Source organism: Paroedura picta, chromosome 9 (genome assembly GCF_049243985.1).
Source record: "Paroedura picta isolate Pp20150507F chromosome 9, Ppicta_v3.0, whole genome shotgun sequence".
NCBI lineage: Eukaryota > Metazoa > Chordata > Lepidosauria > Squamata > Gekkonidae > Paroedura > Paroedura picta.
In genome coordinates, this window is record NC_135377.1 from 847,427 (window position 1) to 865,912 (window position 18,486).

General features: G+C 64.6%; 1 protein-coding gene across 3 annotated transcripts in view; it reads left to right on the forward strand.

Moving 5' to 3' along the window:
• Positions 1–18,486, forward strand: part of MROH1 (maestro heat like repeat family member 1) — a 31,472-nt gene extending 12,986 nt beyond the window's left edge. For 2 of the 3 annotated variants that reach the window (XM_077353476.1, XM_077353474.1), the window contains 25 exons: positions 490–597; positions 1,660–1,779; positions 2,039–2,161; positions 2,324–2,470; positions 2,630–2,656; positions 3,908–4,030; positions 4,446–4,525; positions 5,046–5,163; positions 5,999–6,094; positions 6,391–6,495; positions 6,883–7,018; positions 7,429–7,541; positions 7,915–8,067; positions 9,010–9,164; positions 9,366–9,531; positions 11,248–11,444; positions 12,510–12,647; positions 12,966–13,080; positions 14,101–14,247; positions 14,658–14,846; positions 15,207–15,362; positions 15,450–15,584; positions 15,900–16,002; positions 16,108–16,173; positions 17,853–18,486. In XM_077353476.1, coding sequence (XP_077209591.1) covers positions 490–597; positions 1,660–1,779; positions 2,039–2,161; positions 2,324–2,470; positions 2,630–2,656; positions 3,908–4,030; positions 4,446–4,525; positions 5,046–5,163; positions 5,999–6,094; positions 6,391–6,495; positions 6,883–7,018; positions 7,429–7,541; positions 7,915–8,067; positions 9,010–9,164; positions 9,366–9,531; positions 11,248–11,444; positions 12,510–12,647; positions 12,966–13,080; positions 14,101–14,247; positions 14,658–14,846; positions 15,207–15,362; positions 15,450–15,584; positions 15,900–16,002; positions 16,108–16,173; positions 17,853–17,938 — 3,102 coding nt within the window. In that variant the 3' untranslated portion in view covers positions 17,939–18,486. The remainder of the gene's footprint in view (positions 1–489; positions 598–1,659; positions 1,780–2,038; positions 2,162–2,323; positions 2,471–2,629; positions 2,657–3,907; positions 4,031–4,445; positions 4,526–5,045; positions 5,164–5,998; positions 6,095–6,390; positions 6,496–6,882; positions 7,019–7,428; positions 7,542–7,914; positions 8,068–9,009; positions 9,165–9,365; positions 9,532–11,247; positions 11,445–12,509; positions 12,648–12,965; positions 13,081–14,100; positions 14,248–14,657; positions 14,847–15,206; positions 15,363–15,449; positions 15,585–15,899; positions 16,003–16,107; positions 16,174–17,852) is intronic. The other variant, XM_077353475.1, reaches the window with a different exon arrangement.

Below are 18,486 nucleotides of genomic sequence, written 5' to 3' on the forward strand. Positions count from 1 at the left end.
GGTTTCCTTCCTCGCTCGGAGTGCCTCTGGCCCCCTCTGCCCTGCCCACCGGGGCTGGGGCACAGGCACCGTGACCCCACATGCTTCGCTCTGCCCTGGGGAGCAAGAACACCCGTGGCCTTCCTCTCGCAGTCCCTTCTCCCCCTGGCCATCGGCTCTCTCTCTCTGGCTGGTTTCCTGCTCTGGACAGGTTGAGAGAGAGGCGTATGGCTTGCCCTGCTCCTCTCGGCAGTCCCCCCTTCACAGTCTGCTTTTGCTCTCCTCCTCCTCCTCCTCCTCCTCCTCCTCCTCCTCCTCCTCCTCAGTGACATTTCTGTGCCGCCCTCCCATTTATTGGTGACAACGGACGTTCCCTTTGCCTCGGCTGGGGCCATCCTGAACTTCTTAAAAGCAACCGTTTTGTCCTTGATGGCTTCCTTGCCTGGGGAGGTGGCTGTGCGGGTGCTCCTTTGGGCTTGACACATTCCAGCCGTCTGCTTCTGCCCACAGTTCCTTCAGGAGACCTTGGTGACCGTTCCAGACTCCTCTTGGGCGGGTCGGCTGGCCATGGAAATGTGCCAGCAGCTGAACAGCTACAACAACTCCTCCGTGGAGAAGGTCTCTTTGCCTGCTGGTCTATTTATTTGCTTTACATCCTGCCCTCCCAAGGCTCAGGGCAGAGCAAGACAGATAGTTCAATACCTAGAACAGTGATAAGGCAGAAGCAGCCGTGGGGAACGTAGTGGGACAGTAAACAGTGGGGAGAACAGAAAGTCAGCTACGGCAGGGGTAGTCAACCTGTGGTCCTCCAGATGTTCATGGACTATAATGCCCATGAGCCCCTGCCAGCATTTGCTGTCAGGGGCTCATGGGAATGGTAGTCCATGAACATCTGTAGGACCACAGGTTGACTACCCCTGAGCTAAGGCATGCTGGATGGACCGGCAGTGGCTACCATAGGAGGGGGGCTGTGGGAAGTGGAAACTCAGGTCTGCCAAATGTCTGGTAGAGGAGCTCCCTTTTGCAGGCCCTGCGGAACCGGCCAAGTTGCCCCGGAGATCGGAACTGGCCCGGCTTGGGGGGTTGGGGGAGTGGTGCTGGCCTGCCTGCTGGTGCAGACTGAGGGGGGCCTGGGGGGGGTCAGATCAGCCTCTTCTCAGCTGTGGCTACTTGGAAGAAGGGAAGGAAGATGGCTTCACCAGTTTAACTTCCAGACCTGTATGGGGGACCAGGCTGAGGAGCAGCGGTCCCATGGGGTTGGCTGTGGGGGGCACGGCAGGAGGCGGAGGGGGGCTCCCAGGGACCCTGTGCAGGAGACAGTGGGTAGCACCCCAGCCCTCTCCCATCACCCACTGAGCCGTGGTGGGTGAAGCCATGGGCAGCGTGGCTCTTGCGGGCAGCTGTCCCAGTCCCAGCCCTGTCTCGTCCAGTTCTTTGTTAAACAGCAGCTCTCCAGAGAGAAGAGGGGGCCCTTCCCAGAGGCCAAACCCCGGCAGGTCTGGGGCCCCCAGCGTTCTCAGCGCAGGCCTTGACCTGCGGGGCCTTTGGTGCTTTGGCCCCTGCCTGTCCGCCTCTTCACGAGCAGAGGTGTTCCCTGCAGTCCGTTCTGTGAATGCAGCTTCTTGCCCAGGAGTCACCCAACCCCGTGGCGCCTGCAGCTGTCGCTCTTTGTGCCCCCAGAACTTCCTGTACAAATGTGTTGGGACCGCCTTGGCCGCCTGTGCAGACAGGGATCTGGTGGGCAAGCTGCTCCAGGAGCTTCTGGAAACGGCCAGATACCAGGAGGAGGCTGAGCGGGAGGTCAGGAGTCACGCGGACTGAGGCACGGGGACTCCCTGCCCTGGGCTGGCCTGGAACGTGGGGCTTGGCCTGACTTGCCCCGTCCGGAGCCCGGGGAGTGGACATGGGGAGCTCTGGCCGAGAGACGGGTGTGGCTGGGCAGCCCTCTACCCATCACTCCTTGCGGCCAGTCACTGCGCTCCGTGGGAGCCTTGAGCGAGCGGCCTGAGTGGCCGGCAGGCCTAGCGCTGACCGAGCCGCCCCGGCCCTTCCCTTGCAGGGTCTGGCCTGCTGCTTGGGCCTGTGTGCCGTCGCCTACCTGGATGAGACCCTGGCTAAGTTGGAACTGTTTGTGAAGTCGGACGTCTTCCGGAAATCTGCGGGGCTCTTCAGTATCTTTAAGGTAGGAGGATCCTGGAGGCCGTCCGTGTGGCCCAGGGCTGCCCTCTGGAGCTCTCTGGAGCCGGGGCTGTGTGCGCCTGCGTGCCTCTCCCCCCCCCCCCCCCCCCCTCTCCTGGACCGAAGGAGAGAGTGAGCCCAGGCTCTGTGCCCTGGTTCTGCTCAGGATCGCAGCGACCATGAAGTGGAGAAGGTGAAGGGCACCCTCATCCTGTGCTACGGCTTCGTGGCCCGCTACGCCCCCAGCGAGCTGGTGCTGGCCCGCATCGACACCCACATCCTCCGGAACATTCTCCTCTACTTCAACACCAAGGTGAGGCCGGCCGGCCGGGCGAGGAAGGCGGAGGGCAGCCGTGGGGAGGGAGCGCCCCTGGTGGTGGTGGTGGTGCTGCTGCTGCTGTGGGGGAGGGGGGTCTGGAGGCTGCCTTCCGCGCTGGGAGTGTTAACGCCTGTCTCCTCTCGTTTTGTTCAGGTTCTGGGCATAAAGGTAGAAACAAAGGTACAGCGTAAGGCCCTCTGCTCACTCTCTGCTCTCCTCTTGGCCGGCTGTCTCTTCTCCCTCTGGACAGGGGTGGGGGAGCCCAGGGAGGAAGCTGCAGGGGACGGGGGGGGAGGAGCTGAGAGCCAAGCGGCCGGTCTTCGGCCGAGAGGTGGGGAGCAGGGCCTGCCACTTAGCAGAGGCGAGGGGTGCGGTGAGGATGGAGGCTGGGGGCTCGTGGCCCCGCCCACTCTCTTTGTAGCCACCCCTCCCGCCTCTCGGTTTAGGGGAGGGGCCTGGCCTGGGTGGTCCTGGGCTCTGTGGCGGCGGCAGGAGGCAGTGCCCCTTGTGTGTGCGCTGAGGGGGTAGATGGTCTGGAAGGTGCTGGGGAAGGGCCTGGCTCCTCTGAGGAAGCCGAAAGGTGGCTGCCCAAAGCTGCTCCGTGACTCACCTGTGGGCAGCAGAGGGTCAGGGGTCCTGCTGCTGCCGCACAGCCACTGTTGGGCAGATGGACCGGGCGTTCCCTGGGCCTTTGACAGGGGAGGGCACAGCCCCTCCCCTCCCCACCCCTGTGAGTTGTCTGGGGAGTTCAGAGGGCTGCTTTGTGTGTCCTCAGTAGCCCCGCTGGATTTCAGCCGTAGACGTCAAGATAATGTCCAGGGCAGGCTCCTTGGCCCGGCCACCTGACCAGTGGGAGAGCTCCGGCCCAGATCCCTTGAAGGAGCTGCTGTCCGGGGAGGGGGGGGCTTGCTGCCCCCTCCCGGCTGAGCGGGTGGGCCAGGGGTCGGGTGTGGGGATCTGAGGGAAGGGGCGCGGGGCAGTCCGGGAGCCCAGAGTGCCTCTGATTCCACTAACTCCTCTTCCTTCCGGTCTGGGGCTGCCACTAACGATGGGGGCAGATTTCAGGGGTCATTTTGGTCACGCGCTGGCAGGAGAGCCCTGCTGGGGGTGTTTTGCTCTCTGGGGGTCTTCGGGTACTCTTTGAGGCGTGACTGAGGAAGGCGGGCTGTGGGCTCTGGGCCCATGAGGAGGGGGACGGGGGTGGTGTCCCTCTCGGGGTCTGGACGCAGCCTCTCACCTGTCCTCTGCGCAGGGCTTGGGGCATTTGTGTCTCCGTGTATGTGTGTGTGTGTGGGGGGCAGTCAAGACCAGTGGCTGCTGGGACCTTGGGGGCTCCCTCCTGCAGGCGAGAAGCTCTCTCCGTTTCTAGGCGAGGGGACTCTCCAGGCATGGCCAGGGCTCACCCGTCCCCCACCGGGACTCTCCCCCCAGGACCTGTCCCTGAAGCTCAGCCTCATCCAGAGCATCGGCATGGTCTCCCAGGCCATCAGCAACAGCACCCAATCCGGGGACTTCACTTTCTCCCACAAGGCGGAGCTGGTCTCGCAGATGATGGTGAGGGCCGGCCGGTCCCCTGCTGCCGTCCCTCAGCCAGGCCGTGCGGCCCGGCAGGGAGGGCCCTCTGCTTGGGCTCAACCCCCACCCACCTGTCCTGTGCTCCAAGAGGGGGGATGCGAGTGGCATTCGGGGCCTGCGCAGGGAAGGCACCCGGGCCGCACAGCCCCCCTCCCCTCCCCTCCGCTCTGGACTGCTGCCTTGGGCCTCTTCAACAGGTGCTAACCGCCCAGGCTGGGCTGCTGGCCATGCTGTGTGGTTGCTGGACATTAGTCTGGTGGAGGGTCCGTCAGGGCAGGGTCTTGCCTCCTCCTCTCCCTCTCTGAGTGTGGTCCTGGCCCCGCCCCTTACACAGGCGTAGGGCCTCCCCGGGGCCCAGGAGGGTCTCTCAGGGGGGTCTCCTTCTTCTGCCCAGGACTTCATCAAGGCAGAACCTCTGGATTCCTTGAGGACCCCCGTCCGCCAGAGAGCCATGGCTACCTGCGTGTACCTGGTGTATCCTTTCCCTCTTCTCAGCTCACTCAAGGGCAACAGCGAGACCCCCTCCCCCCCTTCAGCGGGTACAGGGGGGTCCAACCCACCCCCTGGGCTAAAAGGCAAATGTTTCCCCCCCTCGGGCCCCTCTGCCAGTGACTCTGTGGGGCTGTTTTTGCCAACCGCTTGAGTGTTCTGTGGGTTTCGTGAGGGGTGTCCTACGTAGGGCCTCCTACGGCTGGGAGTCCAGAGGCAGGCTTTTCTGTGTGACCCGTGCCTGGACTCCCTGGAGGGGCACGGTGAGGGGGCTCAGCGAGGGGTGGAGACAGCCGGGTCGAAATCCTCTCTCAGTCGTCCCGCGGCCTGGTTGGGATGGGACGCAGATGCGAGAGCCGCTCCAGCGCCCGGACGGGGGGAAGAAGGGAGCCCACCTGCCTGCCCGCCTGCCTGCCTGCCTGCCTGCCTTCCGCTGGCCCCTGCCGTCTGCATCGGCTCCTTGGCTCTCCTCCAGCTGCTGCCAGTTCCTTAACTTCCCATGCAGCTTCCTGGAGCCCCCCCTGAGTGAGGGGGAGGCGGCTGAGCTGTTGGACACCTGTCTGAGTGGGGTGCTGGCCCTCCCCGAGGCTGAAGCGCTGATGCTGGAGGAGGAGAGGAAGGAGGTGCGGAGCGGAACCACGGCTGGCCCTCGGGGGGGGGGGGGAGTGCATCCTTGCTCGGCTCCTTGCGATGGGTGGAGAGGCTGCAGAGTCTTGGCTCTTGTGTTCCCCCCCCCCGTACGACAAAGCAGCCAGGCAACGCGCCCCCCCCCCCCATGCACCCTTGCTAAATCAGAAGCCAGCTGGCAAGCCGAGCGTGGACAGAGACCAGTGCTGCCTGGCTCCAGAGATGCCTCCTGGGGCAGTGGGTGGGCGTCAAGAGGCCTCGCCAAGCTCCCTGTGGTTTCTCCCCGGACATTGGGCTTGCTGGCAACTGAGGCTGTCCCAGGCGGCTTTAGTTTGGGGGCAGAGGGCACAATGCTTCTGCTCTTGGATTCGCCCTCCAGCATGCCCATCTCATTGGCCCCGCCTGCTTCAGCCCAGCACGCCCACTCCTTGGGCTTCCTGCTGCCACCACTGGCTGGCAGACGGGCCTTCCTCCTGGGGGGGCCAGGCTCCTCACTCCCCTTGTCTGCTGACTCCGTGCCCCCCACTGGAAGGTCCTAGAGGCCACTGGGCTGGATTACTGCAGGGAAGAGAAGCTTCTTTCAGCCTTTCCTGGGGTCCTCCTCTGTTGGAGGAAGGAGCCTGACTTCCCCAGGGCTGCTGCCACCCTGGCTAAATCTCTCAGGAGTCTTGCCAGAACTTCCGGGGAGACCTGAGGTCAAGGGAGCGGCCACCTGGTGGAAGGGCCTGCGGAGCTGGTGGGGAAGGAGCCAGTCCCAGCCCCAGGGCCTTCCTCCTCCTCCTCCTCCTCCTCGGAACGCCTCCAGCATCTCCTTCCTTTCTGCTGGGCCAGACTCTCTGGAGGGACACTCTCGGCGCCCTCAAAGACCTGCTGAAGGCCCTCCTGCAAAGGTGCTTGACCCCCCGGGGACTGCAGGCTGTTTTTGAGGTGGGTGCTGCGGAGGGGCCTGGGGCGGGAGGGGCCTGCAGGGGGGCCATGAATGCATTTCTGGGGCTTGCTGTTCCGTGTCTCTCCCCCTGCCCACTGGCCTGCTGCTGCCCGCGTGAGGTGGAGGGCCGACCCTTGGTGGTGCGCCCTCTGCTTTCTGCTCTGACCGAGGGCACCGGGAGGGCAGGCCCCAGCTGTGGTCGAGCGGGAGGGTCTCCTGGCCCCAGCTGTGGCCGGCTGCCCTCCGGGGGAGTGGCCCGTGGCGTGGCTGGCCCTCATGGCCCTTCTTCCCTCAGCGCCTGGGCCCCTGGATCAAGTCCAGCAAGGAACATGAGCGTGAGCGAGCCGTGGAGGTGGCCGCCGTGGTCCTGCAGTTCTATCGGGAGAAGCTGAATGTCAGCGTGAGTCGGGGGCAGTCGCTCATAGTGGCTTCTAGTCACCTTCCCTTTCCTCTCCCCACCACAGACACCCTGCGAGAAGAAGAGTTGATTCTTAGAGTCTCAAAGTGGCTCCCATTCGCCTTCCTCTTCCCATCACAGGCATCCTGGGAGGGAGGTGGGACCGAGAGAGCTCTGACAGAACTGCTCTGTGAGAACAGCTCTAACAGGACTGTGATGAGCCCAGGGTCATCCAGCTGGCACATGTGGAGGAGAAGTGGGGAATGCAACTGGAAAGGATGCGTCTGGGGCGTGAGGGGCAGGAGACTTCCTGGGGCTTCTTTTGGGAAAGGCTGGTGGCTGCTTCAGCCCAGCCCTGCTGCTCACGCGGCCTCCCTGTCCCCCCCACAGACAGTGGTCCCCTTCTACAACCTGGGCCTGCTGGTGGCGCTCTTCTCCCCACGCTGCACCGACTCCCTGGCCCGCACCCGCTGGCATGCCATCGACTGCGTGCGCACCCTTCTCTGCATCCAGCTGTGCTACGAAGGTAGCCACGTGTGGGTGGTGCTGAGGGTGCTGCTGTGCCCCCCTCCCCACCCACAACGGGGAGGCCTCTCCCCCCCCCCCCGGAAGCGAGGGCCGGGCAGGACTCCTTGGGCTTTCCCCCACAGCTCAACTCTCCAGCACTCCAGGAGTGGGCTGCAAAGGGGAGGGGAGTGCAAAGGATTCCCCCAGCAGGGGACCGGGGCTCGCCTGCCTGCCTGGCTGCCTTGTGACCAGGCATTCCCCTTGGCCAGCAGGGGGCACTCCTTCCCTGTCCTTGGCCGGGCGAGGCCCTAGCCAGCTGGAGGGGGGGGGGGAGCCGGAGCAGGGGGCTGAGGGCTCGTGCCTCAAGGGCCTCTGGGGCAAAAGGCTGCTCTGTGGTCCCCCAACCTGGCCTGCTCTTCCCCCATGCAGGGTTTTCGCGGGACCACCGAGATGAGTCTGTGGAGAAGTTGTCGTCCCTGAAGCTTGGCCTGCAGGATCCGGACGTCAACACCCTTTTCCAGGCCTGCTGCACCATCGCCAGGGTCAGGCTGCCCAGCAGTGCCCACGGCAGGAGTTCCTGGGGAAGGGAGGGGGGAGACGTGGGTGGTCTGAGGCCGAGTTGCCCTCCCTGGGGGGCGTTGGCAGCCCAGGGAATGCTCATCAAGGGGCCCTTGGGAGCTGGACCAGGGCTGGCCAGAGGACCCGGCCGGGTGGCCCAGCCTCTCCCCTCGTGGTCCTGCTGCCAAAGGTGCCCTCCGGGGTCCATGGCGGGTGCAGGAGAGCCTGTGCTGGTGTGTGGCGTTTCTGCCCGGGGGTTGGCCGTGCTCTCAGATGCACCTGGAGGGCTGGGCTGGGTCTGCGGGAGAGGAGGAAGGCCACAGCTTCTGGGGCCTTGGCGGCTTCTCCCCCTTCTAGGTCATTGCCAAACGCCTCCCGCCTGACCAGCTGCTGAGCCTCCTTCTCGCCATGCTGGAGGGGCTGGCGGACCCTGACCGAAACTGCTCCAGAGCGGCCGCCGTTATGATCAACTCCATCCTGAAGGAGCGAGGGGCCGTCCTGCTGGAGAAGGTGAGTCTCTTCCTCCACCCCGTCCTGGCTGCTGCTGCTGGGGGGGGGGGGGGGGGCTCCTCTCCTGCTTTCCTGGGCAGAGGCATGTGCAGTTTCACCCTGAGCTTCCACCGGGCTGCCCCCGCTTTCCCAAGGCACGGTGCATTATCAATCGTCCCTCATTTCCCTCCACAACAACCCTGCGAGGTCATCTGGCTAGTTTCCACGGCAAGGTGGTTATTTGAACCTGGGTCTCGTGGGTGTTAGACCAGACCAGTGAGGAGGGTCCATCTAGTGCAGCCTCCCGTCTCCTGGAAGGCCGTCCACAAGGAACAGAGGCCGAGGCCTCATAAGAGCCTCCAAAGAGCCCTGCTGGGCCAGACAGGGAGGATCCACCTCGCCCAGCCTCCTGCCTCACACAGGGGCCAGCCAGTTCTTCCAGAGTGCCTACAGGGCAGAGAGGCCAAGGTCTTCCCTCCCGGCACTAGGACTCAGATATACTGCCTCTGAATGTGGAAGTTCTCTTCAGTCACCTGTCCTTGCCTCCAGCCCCCTTTAAACCCAGCTTGTGGCCATCACTGCATCCCTTGTGCGGGACAGATGTGGGCATGACAGGGGATGAATGCCTTTGGGAGGGTGCTGGGCAGGAGCAAGGTGTGAACGGGGGTGGGGTGGGGTGGGGGAGCCTGGGCAGAAGTTTCCCTCAAGGAGGGCAGGAAGGGAAGTGGTGGGTCCAGGACCCTTCTCCCTCTGGGCCAGTGGGGGGCGCTGTCTGGTCACTTGCAGCCCGCCCTGCCTGGTGTGGTCTCTTCCAGACCTGAGAGCTTCCCCTGCCAGGGGGAGACGAGGTTACGCTGGGCTTCCTTGGGCCTGGGCCTGGGTCTACATGGCATTAGCTAGTGGCTGGCCGAGCTCGGGTGCAGAAAGGAGCCTTCTGAAGCAGCCGCACTGACCTCTCTGCAGGTACCTGAGATCCTGGCGGTGGTGCGTGCCAAGCTCCAGGAGGTGGACGAGGAACACGTGAGGAAGGCAGCCCAGCAGACGGTCTATATCCTCGCCTCCCAGCACAGGGCGGCGGTCGTGGCCAGCCTTCTGGGCAACCCCCTGCCCCTGGACAGGTGTGGCTCTAGGGGAGGGGGTGGGCAGACCATGCTGCCCCCCCCCGGGCTGCGGGACTCTGGACCCTCCACAGCCTTTTGCATTCTGCAGGGTCATGCTGGGCCTCTGCTCTCGGTCCAGCCTCTGGGGCCGCCCTTGAGAGGGGGCTGGCATACCGGGGGGGGGGGGGGGCCCTGACATGTCTCTCCTGCTTCCTGCAGCTGGACGGGCACCATGTGGCGGGCGCTGGCTGCCGACCCCGCCCTGGCCGCCCAGGTCTTGGAGCTGCTGCTGGAGAAGATCAACCGGGACGTCCCCTACAAGGAGAACAAGTCCTTCCTCCGGGGGAGCCATGCCGAGCGTGTGGCCACCCCCCTCCCGCTCTCGGTGAGTGCTCTGCTCTCCTCGGGTGCCTCCCGTGACAGGCGTGGCCTGCGGGAAGAGCACCTCACCACATCGTGTCGATGAGTGCTAATCTGTGGGCTCGTGAAGCGCCTCTCAGGTGTTGGTCCTCCCCGGAGAGCTCTCTGCGTTTTGTGCCCCAAGAACTCAGGCACTGCCTGGCAGCCCTCCCAGCAGCTGGGAAGCTTCCCTGCCTCCCTGCCTCCCTCCCTGCCTCTAAAGCCAGCCGGCAGGGCCCTTCTCTTCAGAGGGTTTTGGGAGCCCCCCATCCCCGGCCAGTTCCATCAAGGGCAGCGGCAAAAGGGGGACGCCGCCTCCGTGGGGCTGTGCTTTCCTCCTCCCCACAAACCCAGGGCCCTGCAGGATCCCCCCCCCAGGAGAAGTGCTCTGGCACCTGTTTGCCGGAGGACCTGAGAGCAGGATGGGGCAGGTTCTGGCAGGGTCAGCAGCACCTGTTGAGCTACCTGCCTGCGTTCTCTGCCTCTCCTCCCACGTGAGGCTCAAAGCCACTGTTGGCAGAACAGTCAGGGTGACACCTCCAAGGTAGCAAAGTGGGTGGGTGTGTTTTCCCCCACCCCCTCCAAGGCTGGCCTTCTCCTGGGGGCAGTTGGAGCCCTGGGGGGGGGGGAGACTCCCTCAGGCAATGTGGAGCTGACAGGCGGCTGGGGCTTAGGTGGACCAGGGGAGCGGGAGAGCCCCCGGGGTGCTTGGGCCACACGGGGCCTGGGAGCGGCTCTTGTTTCAGGTATTTGTACGTCCCACAGCGTTTGGGTCTGTGTTTGTGCTCTGAGCTGGGGAGAGCAGCCACCGGACTGTCCCTTTTGCTCCTTGTGAGCCTCATTGCCAGTGGCACCGTACCCTTCGGGGAGCAAATAGGACAAAGCCCTTGTGTCCTTTGTGCTGGGCTCCCTGGCAGGATGCAGGCCATGCCCCCCTGCAGGGTTAGTCCAACAGGGCCCCCCCATGGGATGATGAAAGCCTGGGGGGGGGAGAAGCAGGTTTGAGAGCCCTCTGCCCGGCCTCCCCGGCCTGCACAGGCACTGCTGCGCGCAGGTTTGCAGGGGAGACGCCTGGCCCTGCCCTGGTGGGTGGGTGGGGGAGCGCCTCTGTCCGGCAGCCGGCCGGCCTGGCTCCTGGCCCCCTCAGGGAGTGTGGCCAGGTGGCTTCTTGCCCTGCGCCTGACCGGCAAGCCCCTCCAGCGCCCTTGGACAAGACGGGACCCTTCTGGTTCTCACGGTGCCTGTTGTGGGAGGGAGGGAGGGAGGACCCTGTGTTTGTTTATTGGAGCATTTATTTATATCCTCCGTTTCATTGTGGTGGGAGGCAGCTGAATCCAGTTAGCACCAAAGATACCATGGCAAGCCCCAAATCTCTTCCCCCTCTCCCTGCCAATGGGAGCTGGAGCTGGAGCCATGATGGCAGGCGCTGAGTCTCTGGGCCTCCCTGAGGGGTGGGGGGCGGGGGGGGCCAACAGCTGGGGGCTCCCAAAGACATCTAGATCCGCAGGGCCAGGAGGGCTCCTGGGAAGGGGCTGCAGGCCTTCCCCGTGCCGTCCTTCGGATAGAGCGGCTGAGCGCAGACTGCATCTCTGGGCCAGGGGTGTGTGGCTCCGCATCTGGGGCCAGCCTGTCCCTGGTGTGTCCGAGGGGGGGCGTGTGGGGCGGTCCCGTCCTCCTGCTGACCTCGCTGCCCTTTCCCCAGGCCACGTGTGCCTTGCAGGAGCTCCTCTCGGTGCCGGAGTCTGGCCCGGCTGTGGCGGGACTCTTCGGGGAGCTCTTTGTGGCTCTGCTCCTGCGGGTCAGTTGCACGGTGGGGGTCCAGCCGCCCAGGAACCTGCCGGCCAAGGAGAGGAAGAGCCTCAGCCGCGGGCAGCCCCCGCGGACCCTCGACCCCTGCAGGTATCGCTGGGCGTGTGTCTGTGTGTGTGCGCCTAGCGGCTCCCCCTCCGCCATGTGGAACTGATTTTTCTTTCTCATCAACACAACGGCACGTCCTCGGCCGGCAATAGGCGGGCGGGATAATGCTCCACGGCCCATAACGCATTAGGTATGAGGCAGGCCTGACCTCCGTGGGGGGATTAGCCCCCTGTTCTCCACACACTCGTCTCCCCCTAAATCAGGAAATATTAAATCGCTCTTCCTGTTGCAGCCGGGGTTGTGGTTTGCATTTGCATTCCTCGAATGGTGCTGCGGTGCTGCCCGGGCGCGCTGCTGCCGGATTGGGTTACGGTGGCCTCAGCAGCGGCGGGAGCGGATGGGCTGCGAGCCATTCAGACCGGGGGCGGGGAGGGGCTGCTGGGGGAGCAGGCCTGGCTTCCTCCCTGGGAGGAGGGGGGAGGGGGCAGCCCTGGGAGGGGGGGGGGAGACCTGCTGCTCGCACGCTGCACGTGCGTGCCCCCCCCCCACGATGGGGACTCTGGAGTCTGGGGAGGGCCGGTGGGGCTGTGTGGACCTGCCTGCCTTGGGCCACCGTGAGCTCTCTCAGCCCCACGTGTCTCCCAAGGGGAAGGGAAAGGTGCTCATGAGCCACTTTGAGACTCCTTCAGGTGGTGAGAAGCAGGGTGCCAAAAATGAGCTCTTCTCCAAATGGGGCCTTTTGTGCCCCGGAGAGCAGAGGCCCAGTGGTGAGGGGCATTTCTGCCTGAGTCTTGGGGGGGGGGGTCTGTTTGGAGTCCAGCCCCTCCCACGGGGCGGGGAGCAGATGGCCCCACAGCTTTTGCCTGTTTGGGGGCTCCCAAGCTGATCTCTTCGTGATATCTGGGATTTAGCATGAGAGGCTACGGGAAGCTTCCCAGAGGTCCTGCTCGGCTTGCAGCAGTTTCCCCCAACAAAACACGCTTGACAAAGGAATCTGCTTTCACACCCCTCTGGCTGGGGAATGGGGCAGGGGCCATCCTCTGGAGGCCGTGGGGGAGCGCCCTGGGGCCAGCCAGGTGAGTGGGACCATCTCTCTGCTCTCCCCAGCTCTGCCGTGGAGACCCTGAAGGCCATGCTGACCCAGGGGGGCAGCGGGATGGTGGCCAAAGCTGTGACTGAGGCTGGGGGCTGGGAGCTGCTGCCCACCCTGGAGAGGCACCATGAAGGCGTTGCTCTGCTGGCCAGGTACGTGGGCCCAGGCGGGAGCCCTGCTGCTCAGAGGGAACACAGAAGTGTCCTTGGGGAAGCCGGGGGGGTCAAGCAGAGGGGGCCCCTAGCTTCTGGAGGGGAATGGAGACTGGCTGGCCAGAGCTTTGCACAACCAGCCCCAGGTGAGAGGGGCAGAGGTTGGGCCCAGGCAGGGGGACCTTGGGATTGGGGATGGCGTGGGGCATTGGCCTCGCCCATCTGCAGAGCAGAGAGGATGGGCTGTGCATGGGTGTGTGTGTGTGTGGGGGGGGTGTTTATTCTGAGTGCGTTGATGGGGGGGTGTCTGTTTTGCAGCGCCATGGCGAAACATGCTGGCCCCAAGCTCTCGCCCATCGTGAAGGGCCTGGCGCCCATGCTGAACAGCATCTATGACAGCCAGAGGGTCACCACCACAGCTTTCTTCGCAGAGGTGAGTCGGGTGGGGGCTGGGAGGCGTGGCTGGAACCCCAGGAGGCGGGACTTGAGGCTGGGGAATTGCACCACAGACATTTGGGTCTGTGTGGTCGCAGCATCGTCCTGCCTGCCTGCCTGCCTGCCTGCCTGCCTGCCTGCCTGCCTGCCTGCGGGGTGGAGCAGGTTCCTCTTCTGTTCCCCCCTCCCCAGCCAGGAGGGTGAATCGTGCCAGAAGGAGGGTCCTCTTGAGCAGCGGCTGCAGGGTCATGGCCAGGAGACGGGGAGCTTATGCCCCTGACTCCCCCACTCCCACCCCAGGCCCGAGGGGGGGCTCAGCTGCGCAGCCAGAACCGGCAAATGGGCCTTCATTGCTGGCCCTTGACGTACGGTCCCGAGGAATGGAGTGAGTCAGGCTGGCTTCCTGCTGCCCGGCCGCCTCTGCCTCCGCTGTAACCCTACCCCGCCTGCCTCCCCGCCCGGAGCCCCGGGCTCTTCCAGTGGGCTTTGTCTGCACAGAGCGGCCTCGCGCCTGGCCCTTCTGCCACGCTCCGTCCTGCTCATAAAACGCCTCTTGAAGTCGCAGCTGAGGCTGCAGCCGCAGGGGATTTAGGCTGCTCTGGGCGGGGGGGGAGGGGGGGCTGGACTGGCTGCTGGCTCAGATGCGAGGGTGGAGCACTGGGTGGAGCACTGGCCAGCCTGCCAAGGGGTCAAAGAGGCCGTCCCCCTCCGTGGGAGCACTGGGTTCAGACGCTCACGCTATGTGGCTTGCATCTGCCCCCCCCCCGGCTCTTGGGGGCAGGAGGGCTGGGTTCAAAGGCCTCCCTCCCTCCCTCCCTCCCTCCCTCTTGGGGAGGGTTTTGGCTCTGTGGCAGAGGCTCCTTCCGTTCCATCCTTGGCCAGAGGGGGTGGGAAAGAGCCTTCCTCTGCTGGAGAGCCTGGAGACCCTTCCTCTGCCAGTCTGCCGGGCCAAGGCCGAGGGGCAGATTCTGTACATAAGGACTCCCCGGGTGGGTGTCGTCTCCTCTGTGTCTTCCAGCTCCTCAAGAGCAACGTGGTCAACGACCTGGTCCTCTTGGAATCCATGATGGACAACATGACGGCCCGCCAGAGAGACCCCTGCACAGCTGTGCGCATGCTCGCCCTGCGGGGGCTGGGAAACATGGCCCTGGGGTCACCAGGAAAGGTGGGGAACCGGGAACGGGGCAGGCCTGGCACTCCTCCCCCGCTAAGGGTCTACAACTCCCACAGTGCCCTGCCCTGCCCTCCACCACCCATGGCAGGCCCTGCATGTGGCCCCTGGGGCTGCCTTGGGAGCCCGGCTGGGCCTAGCTGCCCGAAAGGGCTCCCGAGGCCTGGACGTTTCCGGTACGGGTGGCGGCCTTGCCTGGGTCTCTTCCCGCGTCTCGTACCCACCTGCTCGCAGGGCTGTCATTGCTGCTTTGCTTCCCGCCAGACCACCCCCAAAGGAGCTGCCACTCTCTGACGTGGTTTTTTTTTTGGGGGGGGGGTTGTGTGGGACCCGGCCTGGCCCAGCCCTCTGGACATGGCCAGCAGGAGTTAGCCCCTGAGCGCTCTGGCCCTCCCATCCGGCAGGTGAGGCAGCACAGCACCCAGCTGCTGGCCTCTATGGTCAACGGCCTGGACGACAAGGACGACCCCCGTGACGCGGTGGCTCTGGAGGCCATGGGCAGCCTCTCCCGCCTCCTGCCCTTCGCCGAGGAGAGGGACGTGCGCTCCATGCTGCTTCACCTCGCCATCCGAATACGGCCTTTCTTTGACAACGTAAGAGGGAGGGGGGGCCTGCCGGGAAGACTGCCTGCTGGGGCCTGCGTGGGAAGGACGGGGTGGCTGAACCCCCCCAGATCCAGCTGCCCAGGAAGGGGGAGGAAAGGGCACAAGGAGCTCAGCCCCTGCTGGCCACAGAGAGGGAGAAGGGGGTCGGCTGCAGGCCGAGCCGGCTTCCTGGGAATCAGCTCCGGGGCCTCTGCTTGGTCGTTCTTCCTTGGCTAGTTGCCCTCGGTTCTTCCTTGTGAGCAAAGGGGGTGGAGGGGTGGGTGCCTTGCGGGGCAGCTGCAAGGTGAGGCCTGGGTGCTTGGGCGCTGCAGGGCCCCCCCTGAGCTCCGCGTGGTGCTTCCCTGGCAGGAGAGGCCCGAGCTCCGCCAGTCCTCCATTGTCCTCTTTGGGAACCTCACCAAGTTCAGTGCCGGGAGCTGTGAGGACGCCTTCTTTGAGCAGATCTTGAACGGCCTCGTGACTCTCCTGCTTCACCTGCAGGACCCCAAGCCAGAGGTCATCAAGGTGGGCCCCTGCTGGGATTGGGCTGGGGAGCGGCGGGGGCTTGTGGGGCCAGGTCTGCTCCTGACCCACTGCTTCCCCTCCTTGCAGGCCTGCAAGTTTGCCCTGCGGCTGTGTGGCCCCAGCATGGGCTGCCCCATGCTCTGTGACATGTTCCAGAACCACCTCCACGAGCACCGGAGCCTCCATTATGGGGAATTCCTGAATGACGTCTGCAGGCACTTGGTGAGGGGGGGAGGGGCTCCAGGGACAGGCTGCCTCCTGGGGGGGGGGGTGAGCAGGGGCACGCAAGGGCGTCTGAGACGGAGGAAGCGGCAGCTGGCAGGTGATGCGGTTTTCTCCAGGCAGTCTGCCCTCACAACAGCCCTGTGAGGGGGTCTCTCTGCATTTCAGGGCAAGTGGGGATCAGGGTTTCCCAGTCTGACCACTGGTCCACAAGTTCTCTCTGTGGGTGGGAGAATCTCATAAGCCCTGGCCATCGGGGGGGGGGGGGGTCTGTTGGGTGAGGATGACCTTGGTGGTCCCGATCCGTTTCCTCAGATGCAGAACTACCCGGACACCGTGCAGCGCTTGATTGCCACCAACCTGTTCTACTTCAAGAGCAACTGGGCCGACATCCGTGCTGCTGCCCCTATGTTTGTGGGTGAGTGGGCAGGGTGGGGGTCTGCCCCCTTGGATGCCCCCTGGGGCTGCAGGGAAGGGGGTGGCGCTTCTGAGCTCCCCTCCCCCCTTGGTGTCTTGTCCACAGGCTTCCTGGTTCTGCACGTGGGCAGAGAGCACTGCCAGCAGCTGGACCTGGACGAACTCCTGGCAGGTGAGGGGGGGGCTTTGGGGGGCCTCGTGCAGCCGCCACGGCACGCTTGGGCCACGGCTCCAAAGTCTGCCTCCATGGTGGGGTCTCTGGTACAGCCCCCTCAGAAGGCACGACAGGCCTGTTCCAACCCTACACGGGGGAGGCAGTTGTGTCCCTGCAGTTCAGATGCATGCGCATGAAAACTGCACATGAGGTCTCCCATGGAGAGTCTGTGCCGTCAGCAGTGCCCCTCCCCAGGCTGTTGGGGTGGTCCTTCCGCAAGCAGCCCTGGCTTGCTCCCTCCCTCCCTCCTTCCCTGGGTGGGCCCTCCAGCCACATCTGGAGGAAGAGGTGGGGGCAGATGGCTCTCCCAGTCAGGCTTTGCCCACCGCCCTCCTTCTAATCAGAGGTGCCAAAGGGACCCCCCCCCCCCCAGCTGCCTTCAGCAAGGGCATCTTCCTGTTTGGGTCATGGGGCAAAAGCAGCTAGCTGGGGTGGGTGTTCCCTGCAGGGTTTCACTGTGGAATTTGGCAGCCTGGAAGCTCTGCTGCCCCCCCCCCTGCTCCAGTTGAGGATGCAAAGGAGATGAGGGGGGGGGGGCAGAGAGATGATCAATTGGGCTCTGGATGGGGAAGAGACATGGCATGGGCTTCTGCTTACCCCTCCTCAGCAGGTGGGGGCAGGGGCATGGGGGGGCTATAGGGGTGGCTTGGTGCTACACGCGTCCTTCAGGCCATGGCAGCAGCTTCTCTTGAGCACCTCAGGGCCCTCGGGGGCGGGAGGTTACCTGGGTTAGGTGGGGGCCCTCCTGTTGGCCCCTGAGATGCTCAGAGTCCTCGGCTCCAGTTCCCCCCCCCCCCCCAATGCTGAAATGTGCCGCTCCAGGAGAGGAAGCCAGTGAAGTAACCGACTCTCCTGGATTTGGGGCCTGTTTTCCTTGTCAGCAGTGACCTCATCGCTTAGAATCAGGCTCGGAAAATCTTGCAGCTTTCCAGCAAAGCTTAAAAAGCACTAAAAAAGGGAAAACTATCTTTCCGTTGGCTGCCTGAGGGATCCTGGAGAGCGATGGGGGAGAGAGGCCCGTCTTTGTGCAGCGTGTGTGGGGGGAGAGGCTTTGGAGGGGGCGCCGAGAGAGTGCGCCGGACGGGGTCACCGCAGAGCTTCCCGTATTGAGCGCAAGGCCCTCTGGCTGAAGGCGGGCGGGGGGGGGGGAAGCTCCTGCAGCTGGCCCCGGTCTGATCAGCGGGAAGGGAAGGGAAGGGAAGCAGCTCCGCTCTGCACATAAATCAGGCCCTCTCTGGTCCGCTCTGGAGGGACGGGAGAGGCTCGGATTTGCAGTGTAAACATGCTACTGGAAAAATATTATTGTATCTCCACTGTTTGGGAAGAGTCGCTGGGCGTGTGCCAGGCGCTGGCTGCAGGAGCTGACGGCCTGGCTGAGCCCGCCAGAGGTGTGGGGCCGGGCGGGAGGGGCCAGCTCTGCCCAGCTGTGCCGCAGCCTCCTTGCACCTGGCTGCAGCTGCTGGGCGGCCAGGGGTCTGGACTGCCGCAAGCTGAGGGGTGTGTGTGGGGGGTGTTTCTGTGGGGCCCCCAGGTGTCAAGGGGGCAGTCTGGCTCTTCTGCCGGGGAGGAGCCCAGAGCCCTGGTGGGCTTGCAGGGGAGCTGACCTGACTCAACTCCTGTGCTGCTTCCCTCCCCAGCCCTCACCGTCCTGCTGAAGGACCCTGTGACGGTGGTGCGCGTCAAGGTGGCAGAGACATTGGGCCGCCTGGTCAGGATCGCTTGAGGGCTCTGCTCTGCAGCCTGGGACCCTCTCCACACCCCCTGCTGTCTTCCAGAGCGACTGGGGCCACCAATTGCACGCTGACCCACTGCGGCCCCGGACTCTTTGGCCACTGGAGCATCTCTTGGCTGTGCTTTTAGGTTTTAAAAGGGACTTTTCTGTGCCAGGGACTGGCTGGGCTTGGCACTAGGGAACAAAATGCTGATGGGCTGCCATTTTCACAGCCCTTCCATACACTTCACACATTCCCACCCCCCCCCACACCTCCCTGGCCTCCCCCTGCACTGGGTCCTGGGAGGAAGGCAGGGGCAGCCGCCCAACCAGCACAGCAGCTGGCGGGGGCCCCATCCCTGCCTCCCCTGCCCCACTTGCTCACCCGCACGCTCCCTCCTCTCCTCTCCTGGCCCAGGCTCTGGGGCTGGCCCTCTTCCCAGGGCTTCCATGGGTTCGTTCCCTGGGCCTCCCTGCAGGAACCTTTCTCTGTGTGTGTGTGTCTCTGTACATAGGATCAAACTGCTTATTTTTAAATAAAGTTGGTTGCTTCTCAGAAA